Genomic DNA, 10959 nt, shown 5'->3' with positions numbered 1-10959 from the left:
ATCATAACAAACCTACACAGACCTTCATCACTTGCTAAGGCTTTCTCATTTTTTCTATTTTGGAAAATAGCTCCATTCCCATATCCTTTTAACATCTTTTACATTCTCGTTTTCTTTTTTTCTTTTTTCTTTTTTTTAAATTATGAGACATAATAGCACTAACAAATTTTCCATCTATTGTGTGAATTCTTTTCCTGGGTATAGGAGAACCTGTCTCAAAAACAACCCCCCCCAAAAAAATGAAGAGATGGCTCAGTGGTTAAGAGCACTGGCTACTGAACCCAGGTTGTTCCCAGCACCTACATGGCAGCTAACAACCATCATTAACTCCAGTTCCAGGGGATCCAATGCCCTCTTCAGGCCTCTGAGGGCACTGCATTCACATGGAACACATACATGCAGGCAAAACACTCATATAAATAAAATAAAAATGATCTTAACATACAACAACTGAATTTTTTTTTAATTTTTATTATTTTTATTTTATGTGTATGCGTGTATTGCCTGCATGTAGGTAAGCGCACCCGTGTCATGCAGTGCCCTAGGAGGTCAGAAGAGGCTGTCGGATCCCCCAGGACTGGAGTTATGGAGAGTTGTTAGCTGTTACGTGGGTGCTGGGGTTCAAACCCGGGTCTTCTGCAAGATCAGTGTTCTTAACCACTGAGCCATCTCTCCAGCCCCCAACAACTGAATTTTTTTTAAAAGATGTATTTTAATTTTAATTGTGGATATGTGTGCAGATGAGTGCAGGTTCCCACAGAGGCCAGAGACTTTGGAGGCCCCTGGAACTGGAGTTACAGGCCTCCTGGCATGAGTGCTAGGAACTAAACTTGGGTCCTTTGCAAGAGCACCAGGCACTCTTAACCTCTGAGCCATCTTTCCAGCCCACAGATGAACTTCTGTTTATGTTTTGTTTATCGAGGCAGGTACTTACTGATGTTAGCCCAAGCTGGCTTTGAACTTTAACTGAGTTTTTGAAGTAGAATGAATTTAATTTTTAGCTATAAAATGTTAGTGATTTTTAAAAATGATTTAATCACATTTAATATATTTGGATCATAGGGAAATACTTGTTTCTTTATAGTTTCTCTTCTTACATGCACGTAATCTGTTTTACTTTATTCTTAGCTTGCAGAACACAGAGGAGGCCGGCCTTCCTACAGCCTGGAGTCTTTTTGTCGCTGCCCTTTTTATGAAGAAGCTATGCACTTAGTTGAAGAAGGAAAAATTTCATCCAGAGTACTGAGGTATCATTCCAATTTTGCTTATGGTTATGAAAAATATTAAGGTGCTGTTGCTACGTCTGTGTGAGAGTTACTAAATTATACGAATATAGGAAAAAATGCAGTTTGGGTCCAAGTAATTTTTTTTCTACATGTTCTGGCAGCGTGGAAGGGACATGTGTTTCATGTTAAGGTCCTGTGGTTAAGCCTTGTTCAAGCCAAGTTTGATCTTGAATGAAACGTAATAATTATCTCTGCTTTTTATTATACAGAACCGAAATGCTGGAGTGCCTAGGAGACAGTGATTTCCTTGCCAAACTTCACTGTATTCGACAGGCTTTTCAGGTATTTTTATAAAATTATGTGGGGTGCAGTGCTGGTGCACGGGCAGCTGTCTGCCGTCGTCCTTCCCTAGGTTTACCAGCCCTCTACACTTCGCCTAACAGGATATTGTGACGGTGCAAGTGTAGAAAAGCTGCTTAAAAAAAACCTCTTATTATCAGTTACTCCCTTAGGTTTAAAAATTTTGAATCAGCAATAAAAACCACTCATTTCCTAAAAGGAAATAAAGTCATTAATAATAAACTGTCTTTGTTTTCATATCTTTTCAGACTAAAGAAAATTTACCTGAGATTTTTGTCTTAAACAGAATTTAAATTCAAATTTATCTCCCTTTAGTCTTTTTCTTTTTTCTTTTTTTTTTTTCTTTTTGGTCTTTTTCAGACAGGGTCTCCCTGTAGCCCCAGCTGTCCTGGATCTCACCATGTAGACCGGGCTGGCTTTGAACTCACAAAGATCTGCCTGCCTCTGCCTCCCAAGTGCTGAGATTAAAGGTGTGCACCACCACGCCTGGCAATCTTTTTATTTTTTAATTAATTTATTTATTTTTGGTCTTTTTGAGACAGGGTCTCCCTGTAGTGGGGCTGGCCTAGAACTCACTATGTAGACCAGGCTGGCCTTGAACTCACAGAAATCTGCCTCCCTCTGTCTCCCAAATGCTGGGTTTAAGGCATGTGCCACCATGACCAGCTCTATTTTTATTTTATAAGTGTTTCACCTACATGTATGTAAGTGGATCATGTGCATGCAGTGCCAGTGGAAGCCAGAAGAGGGCGTCAGATCCCCTGGAACTGGCGTTACGGTGGTTATTAGCTGCCATGTGGGTGCTGGGAACTGAATGTGGCTCCTCTGCAAGGGCAGTCAGTGCTCTTAGCTGCTGAACCATGTCTCCAGACCCCTTTTAATCTTTTTTGATCATTGGGTTCAAAAGCTTTTTTATTTTAGTGAATTGGGACTTTGTGTCTAGTGTCAACCTGGCACCACATGCAGTACATTAGCTGGGGTTCTCCATGTGTCCATGCTCTATAAAGTTGATGCATTCGAGCTTCACTGTGCGGCTGGGTGTTTTCCAGGTGATCCTCTCAGAAGCAGCCACCAGGACCTTCCTTGCTGAGAGTGGAAGGCAGATCTTATCAGCCTTAATTGTGAGAGCACAAAAGGTAGAGTTGGACTAGTTCTATCCCCTTGACGACTAAACACCAAAGTACAGGCTGAGGAGACGACTCAGCGGGTAAAGCACTGGCCACCAAGCCTGGCCACCTGAGTTTGATCACCAGAACCCACGTGGCAGAAAATGGACTCCTGTAAGCTGTCCTCTCCCCTCCACACACAGGCTGTGACATGTGCCACCCCACCTACAAAATTAGTAAATACATGTAAAGAAAAAGATTTTTTTTAAAACTTTCTAAAGCTTAAGGTGCACTGAAATTTTAATAGTGGGAAAAGTCTCTGTAATATTTGGAAAGACCCAACCAAGAATAAGGAACATTGATTTCTCGGTCTTTCTCTCACTCTGTCTCTCCTTTTAAAGAGACAGAGGCTATGTAGCGCTGGTTGACCTGGAACTCACTTTGTAGATCAGGCTAAACTTAAACTTTCAGTGACTCTCCTGCTCCTACTCTGAGCGCTAGGCTCACAGATCTGCACCAGCGTGTCCAACACCAGCACGGCTGGCTCAGAGCTCTTAACAACTTACTGGCACGCTCCCTCTTGGCCTCTGTAACATAGAATTACCACATCTAAATGAAGGGATGGAATCTAGAGAACTTGCCTTCCGTGTGCAAAGGCCAAGGTTAACCAATGCCACATACACTTATAGTCCTAGCGCCTGGAAGGGAGTGGAGGCAGGGATCCCAAGTTCAAGGTCATCCTCAGCTACATAGTTCAGTTCCGGCCTGGGGTACATGAGACCCTTTCTCAAAAAAAAAAAAAAAAGGTAAATAATTTGGCATATCTTGAAAGTGTTCTAGAGTAATTAAGGTACCAACCTTTTTGATACTAACTTATTTATTTTATATTAAAGGCTTAAATCTTGTTGTAAAATTGAGTTTAGACTGAAATATGTTTTCTTGCAGAATCCAAAGAAATTTGAAGACGTTTTTGATGAAATGATCTATTTTTTAGAACAGACTGATCACTGGGATAGTACTGAAATGGAATTTGCTGCTAGAGGGGTAAATTCAAATTTTATATAATCTTTATTCTTGTTATTTGGATATATTTACATGATTTGAGGCATTGCTTCCTTAAGTGATAGTAAGTCCAAATGTGTGGTGGTGGGGCACCGTTGTATTTCTGACAGTCATAAACAATGGAAACTGTACTCGTTATACATTGGGTCAGTGGTAAAGAAGTGGCTTTTTAAAGCCTTGTTTTCTCTGTCCATGGCTCCCTTCCATGTAAAAGGCCCTTGCAAGGCAGGAACAGTAATGGCAGTTTCAGATGAGCAAGACGGCCAAGGAAGCCCAGAAGTGAGCTCATCACAGGACTGGACAAGTGGGTGGACTGGGGTGTAAAGAGCTAGAACTGAAATTGGAACCGTATGTGTGAGTTCATCGATTATAGTATACTTAGTTGTAGAAATCAGTCCAGACATAAGGCTTGTGTGCATGTGAATGTCCATGACAGGGTCCAGGAGCAGCAACAGGCAAACAAAGTTGTCCCTAACGCACAGGCTTGGCTTCTGACTACCGTTCTCCACTAAAAGGAACAGGACTCCTTAGAGAATGGCTGGTTCTAGCACTGGGCAGGAAGAACGTGTGCCGAGCCCCTTGCTGTAGTAGATGAGCACAGAATGACCTTACAGAGAGCTCAGGCAGGCTAGCCGGGAGAATGGTCGATACAATCCACAGAGCACATTCCTTGCTTCTGCAGTGTGCCCTCATCGCTGAGAAGATGTCAGTAGAAACCCGAGACTCATCCTTCACCCCTCCCCTGGTCTGTACCACCTTTTCATAGTCATCTCTCAATTTGGTCAGTGTGAATCCCAACATGTCTTAAATTCTTCAGCTTATCTCTGTTCCTGTTGCCTCTCTCTTGGCCTACATCTCTGTTGCCTTTTACCCGATCTTTCTTGTCTCTTTGAACCCTGACTCTGCCCCCTGCACTCCTCCTGTAAGGTACTCTCATCCCCTGCTGTTCCACCCTCTACACTTGTACAAAAATTATCTTGTGCCCCGTGTGGTGCACACCTTTATTCCCAGCACTCAGGAGGCAGAGGCAGGCGGATCTCTGTGAGTTCAAGGCCAGCCTCATCTGCATAGTGAGTTCCAGGCCAGGTGGGGCTGCAGGGAGACCCTGTCTCAAAAAAAAAAAAAAAAAAAAAAAAGATCTTGTTGTGATTGTGTAGCCCAGGCTGTAGGTGAGGTCATTATGTAGGTAAGGATGAACTCAAGTTCCTGATCCTCCTGCCTCTACCTCCCAAATGCTAAGACATGTGCTGTCATGCCTGACTTTTCAGAATTATCTTTAAAATATGCAATCTGATTATCTGTGTCCTGTCATCTCCAATCCCATCCCCAATCCCAAATACAATGAGAATAAATAGAAGGTCCTTCACATGGGCCGCACATCGCTGTAGGATCTGATCCTCGTATCTTTTTTTTTTTAAATACATTTTTAAAATTTATTATTTTTATTTTATGTGTATGAGTGTATTGCCTGCATGTATGTGAGTGCACACATGTTGTACAATGCTGCAGAGGTTAGAAGAGGGCTGCGGATTCCCAGGAACTAGAGTTAAGGACGGTTTGTAGCCGCCATGTGGGTGCTGGGAATCAAACCCAGGTCCTCTGCAAGAGCAGGCGGTGCTCTTAACCGCTGAGCCATCTCTCCAGCCCCCCGGTCCTCTTTTTTTGCCACAGTTTTCACCTGCTTTCCTTAATGCCTTTGAGAGTACAGCGCGCAGCAAAGAATTGCTTTCCATTTAACAACATGCTGCTGTTAAATGACCTTAAAGTCTCTAACACCCAGCCTACGTCACTGCCTTGCAGGCTCTTCCTGCTTTATTGTGATTAGAGGTAGGCTTCGGCATCTGTGGGATTCTTTCCTTGCTCTTTTCCCCACTAGACTCTAGGTTTCTAACTTGGTTTTGAGCACCGGGTGTAGCATGGGGTACAAGGTAGTGAATGGTAAATCGTGAGCACCGCGCCTGCTCAACAGGATGGGAGTAAAGCCCCCCCGGGGAGGGGGGTGCCGCAGCGCCGGGAACCGCAGCTTCTGTTCACGTTCATACTCCTCTCTCCATCGAGGCACAATCTGAGCCCTTCCGAACCTACTGCTGTAAAGTACAGATCGCACTCCAGCTCTCTGTAATACTTATTTCTATCTTAACAATTTAATGCAGGTGAAAAATCTAAATTTTTATGATGTGGTTCTGGATTTTATATTAATGGATTCCTTTGAAGATTTAGAAAACCCGCCCACATCTATACAGAATGTAGTAAATAATCGCTGGCTGAACTCTTCCTTCAAAGAAACTGTAAGTGGTGATTCACCTTTCTTAGCCACTCAGGTCTGATGAAAGACACCCAGGGATGGAATGATAGAGAAAAGTTGAGTGATTGCCAGGCACTCGCCTTAATCCGATCTCTGTGAGATCAAGGCCAGCCTGGCCTACATACCAAGTTCTGGGCCACCTGGGGCTACAGGGAGGTGCTGTCTCAAAAAAAAAAGTTCCATAGATATCTGCCTCTGGAACAACAAGTCAGGAAACAGCCTATCCTGTGGCGCTGGGATCAGGCCTGTGTAGTATATTACACTTTCAGGTGAAATTCCCCTTTGGAAGCCATGCTTGCCTACAAGTAGTGTGGCATTCATGCTTCATGATGGAGCTTAAATGTCTTTGACAAGGGTTCCAATTGGCATTTTCCCAATTATTTTGGAACTTCCTGATATTTTAAAGCATTTTAAGTCTACTTCATTAGAGTATGCTGTAAACATTCTTCATTTCTGTGACTGATTGGGTAAAGTGATCCTGGTCAAAGCTGCATCACGATCAGACTTCCTCAGGATCCATCAATGCACTTTGCTTTGCCTTGTCACAGTGTAATTTCTTAGTTCTTAAAACTGATAGCTTCAAGGCTGGGTGTGGTGGCACACGCCTGTAGTCCCATCACTTGGGAGGCAGAGGCAGGCAGATCTCTGTGAGTTCAAGGCCAGTCTGGTCTGCATAGTGAGTTCCAGGACAGCTGGGGCTACAGGGAAACCCTGCTTCAAAAAGACCAAAAAAAAAACAACAACAAAAGGACAGCTGGGGCTACAGGGAAACCCTGCTTCAAAAAGACCAAAAAAAAACAAAACAACAACAACAACAACGTGGAGGGGGGCATCTGAAGGATAAGTCTCAGCAGTCCACAAGATAAAGAGAACCCCTTGCTCTTATAGGTTTCTAAAGGGGTTTCTAAGTTAATATACAACTTGTACTACAAGGCATATGTAAAGAGTCAGGAAGATGTTAGATAGGAGAAAGAATAATCATAACATGATCCAAGAACTCCACAGGCATTGCACAACACGGGTGCACTTACCTACATGCAGGTATAACACTCATAACACAGGAAAAAAAACAAACAACTGTTAGCTTCACCTGCAGATATTTCAGCAATACTATTCTCTCTCTCTCTCTCTCTCTCTCTCTCTCTCTCTCTCTCTCTGTTTTTAGACAGGGTCTCACTGTGTAGCTCTGGCTGGCTGGAAACTTGCTGTGTAAACCAAGCTGGCCTCTAACTCATCCACATGCCTCTGCCTCCCCAGTGCTGAGATGTTCCACCATGCCTACCTTTCACTGCTCTTCTTTTTTTTTTTTTTAATATTTTATTATTTTTATTTTATGTGTATGAGTGTATTGCCTGCATGTATGTGAGTGCATCCATGTAGTGCAGTGCTGCAGAGGTCAGAAGAGGGCTTTGGATTCCCCTGGAACTGGAGTTACAGACAGTTGTTAGCTGCCATGTGGGTGCTGGGATTCGAACCTGGGTCTTCTGCAAGAACAACCAGTGTTCTTAACCACTGAGCCATCTCTCCAGCCCCTTCACTGTTCTTAAAGGAAAAAGATGATACTTTATCTTCTTTGTTATACTGAACATTTATTTGTGTATGTAAGAATATATCTGTATTTTCAGTGCTTTCTCCCTCTGTAGCCCAGGCTGGCCTGGTTGAAATCCTCCTGTGTCAGCCTCTTAAGCACTAGGATTATAAGTGTGAACCTGAGTTGTAATTGGTAAGCTTCTCGGCTCTAGAGTTCAACTTTTTTTCTTACTGGCTTTATATTTTATTTTTGATTTCATAGAAATGAAATCTCTTCATGGATGTTTGTAAACAATACAAGGAGCCTGGGCTAGGACTCACTGTTAATATTTTAATTTGTAGACCCATAAACTTTGAATTTTTTAAAAAAATCATTCTTTCATTGTAAGCATTGATTAGCTATAAATTGAAACCTTGCTTTCCTCCTCTTTCTCTCTAGGCTGTGGTCTCAAGTTGTTGGTCAGTGCTGAGGCAGAAAAGGCAGCAGATGAAGGTAAGCTTGATTATGCCCAGGTTCCTGCTTAGTCCATTTTCTTTTACTGTAAAAAACAAAACAGCTGGGCTAGAGAGAAGGCTCAGGGGGTAAGAACACTGGCTGTTCTTGCAGAAGACCTGGTTCAGATCGCAGCACCCACATGGCAGCTAACTTCAGTCCCAGGGGATCCAACAGCCTCTTCTGACCTCCGCAGGCATTTCACGACACGGGTGCACTTACCTACATGCAAGCAACACATAATAAAAATAAAAAATTATCAAAATAACTGAGACCGGATGATTTATATGGAAAATGCCTTATTCAGTCCACATAGTGAAGGCTGAAAAGTCCATGATCCCGCCACCTGCAGCATCTCAGAAGGCTTTGTGCTGTGCCCCACGGGGAGGAACCTGCAGGCCTGTGTGACAGAGGGGGCAGAAGGAGGCCTTCTTCCTGACAGAGTTCTCTCTCATAGTAGCTGCTCCAGTCTGGCCAGAGGGACAGCTTACTAGGTTGAGAGCAGCACTAACCTGCCCCAAGGGTCTCACAGCCATGACCAGAATTCCTTCTTCTCCATCTTCTAGTTCAAATGACAGAACGCTGACCTCTCCACGCGCTGCTGGTGGTAAAGTGTGTCCACTCTAAACTGAGACCCAGGTTCAAATGCCACTTGCTGATCGTATGATCTTAGATAATTAACCTCTCTAAGGCTTAGTTCCTCATTTTTGAGAAAAAGGATAATGACAGTATTTATCTCATAAGCGTTTTTAAAGATTCAATGTAAAGTGCTTAAGACTGGACTGTAGCTTAATGGCCTTGAATTTAATCCCAACTCCAAGAAAGAAACAAAATAAAACAAAAACAAACCAGTAAATAGTTCAATGAAAAGTACTTAGAATAGAGCTTGGCATAGTACATTATGCAGTACTGCCTATCGTGGTATTACTTGCCCACAAACCTGTAGTATTTTATCGTATGCATATTTTTCAGGGTGATGTCTTAGCTTTGAGCCTGTAATGCTGACCTCGGTGGTTTCTGCAGCCCACCCTCCCTGCGTCTTCAGCCTTCAGAAAGGCTTCTAGAGTTTCTCCTTGAATAATTCTCATTTAAATGATTTCTGAAACTGTTTTTTCTTCTTTGTGTGGAAGTACATATATATATGATTGTGTGTGTGTGTGTGTGTGTGTGTGTGTGTGTGTGCACATGCTTCATGTGCGGGTGTGGTGGTATACCACAGTGTGCCTGTGGAAGTCAGGTGTCATTCTTGCCTTTCCACCTTGTTTGAGGCAGAGTCTCTTCAGTGTAAGCTCACCCTGCTTCTGCAGAGTCTGTCTACACCTCTGGCTCCCTGTAGGCCATGCTGCGATTGCAGGTGCTTGGGCCATGCTTCTGGCTTTTATGTGGATTCTGGGGATTTGAACTCCCGTGGTCAGGGTGAAGGACAAGTGCTTCGCCACCTGCGCCATCTCCCCAGCGTCCTTTTTCTTTTAGGAGTAGTTCATTGAGGATGGTGCAGAAAGGCAGCAGGCTATGCAGTACCAGAGGACGCCTACAGCCCTGGGATTTTTTCTTTCTAATTAACACATATTAATTGTACAAAATAATGAATTTCAATGTCACATTTTCTTACATACCTATAATATACTTTGCTCATATCAGAGACTGTACTTTAAGTTGAGTTCCCTAGTGTGTTTTAAAGAGATTCCCTGCATACAGACTTGGGACCGATTCTCACATTAGCAAGATCATGGCAAAGTCAGACTGACAGACTGACTCCGTTGTCAGTCTTCCATTTGTGAAGTGGAATTAATACCTGCCTGGTAAGACTGTGTCACAGGTGAAATGAGAAAATGGCAATAACACAAACAGCTTCCTTCCTTCCTTCCTTCCTTCCTTCCTTCCTTCCTTCCTTCCTTCCTTCCTTCCCTCCCTCCCTCCCTCCCTCCTTCTCATGACTCAAGACTGTCAAGACTGTCATACTTGCAAGAAAGTCCCCATAGACACACTATGAACATTGCTATGTTCCAATAAAACTTTATTTATAAAGCAAGCAGAGGGCTGGATTTGGCCTTTCAGCTATAGTCAGTATCTCCTGTGTGAGATGGAAGTTGGATGAAGCCAGGGCTTAGGACCACCTCGTGTGCATTGTAACTTCCTTCCCTCCGTCCCTCCCTCCTTCTCCTTCCTTCCTTCCTTCCTTCCCTCCTTCCCTCCCTCCCTCCCTTTCTTTATTTTCTTGAGACAGATATTTACTATATTATATAACCTAGGAAAGTACTCTGCCACTAAGTCACAGACAAATAAACTTAATTGAAACATAAAAGTAACCTAGAAAGCGCCATAATGATAATACTGTTATTAACATCTCTTTCCTAGGTACAGAGTAAATGCCATAGTCTGTCTAGTGGTCTGCACCCAGAGACACTAGGTGTGTCATTCTCAGAGAGCTGCTTTCTGCATGGGAAATGCAAACCTCTCTACTGACATAAATCTTCCCATTTTGGGGACTGGAGAGATGGCTCAGCGGTTAAGAGCACTGGCTGCTCTTGCAGAGGACCTGGGTTCAATTCTCAGCACCCTCATGGCAGCCAACAGCTGTCTGTAACTCCAGTTCCAGGGGATCCAGTACCTTCTTTTAACCTCCTGTACATTGCATGACATGGGTGCACTTACACACGTGCAGGCAATACACTCATACACATAAAATAAAAATAATAAAATATTTAAAAAAAATCTTCCCATTCTTGAGCTCAGCTCTTAATCTTTGCACAAGTGTGTCATCTTCGGCCCACACAAACTTCTTATTTTTTTGAACTCGTAATGCATAATACATTTAGAGTTTATTATGATATTTAGATAGAACATTTTTTAGGTCAGAATAACGCAACAGTTCTT

At 43.0% G+C, this 10959-nt stretch overlaps 1 protein-coding gene across 9 annotated transcripts in view; it reads left to right on the top strand.

Annotated features, from left to right (window-relative positions):
* Miga1 (mitoguardin 1) overlaps positions 1-10959 on the top strand; it is a 77344-nt gene that overhangs the window by 54825 nt on the left and 11560 nt on the right. For 5 of the 9 annotated variants that reach the window (XR_003846325.1, XR_003846324.1, XM_029553803.1 and 2 more), the window contains exons 9-15: positions 1129-1247; positions 1496-1568; positions 2636-2722; positions 3638-3736; positions 4437-4499; positions 5908-6042; positions 8029-8082. Coding sequence is in view for 6 of the 9 variants with exons in the window: in XM_029553803.1 (XP_029409663.1) it covers positions 1129-1247; positions 1496-1568; positions 2636-2722; positions 3638-3736; positions 4437-4499; positions 5908-6042; positions 8029-8082 (630 nt within the window). In the remaining 3 variants the exon portion in view is untranslated. The remainder of the gene's footprint in view (positions 1-1128; positions 1248-1495; positions 1569-2635; positions 2723-3637; positions 3737-4436; positions 4500-5907; positions 6043-8028; positions 8083-10959) is intronic. The other 4 variants (XR_003846326.1, XM_029553805.1, XM_008848643.3 and 1 more) reach the window with 3 other exon arrangements.

Source organism: Nannospalax galili, unplaced genomic scaffold (genome assembly GCF_000622305.1).
Source record: "Nannospalax galili isolate Female #2095 unplaced genomic scaffold, S.galili_v1.0 scaffold1124, whole genome shotgun sequence".
NCBI lineage: Eukaryota > Metazoa > Chordata > Mammalia > Rodentia > Spalacidae > Nannospalax > Nannospalax galili.
This window is presented reverse-complemented; position numbering and strand designations above follow the sequence as displayed.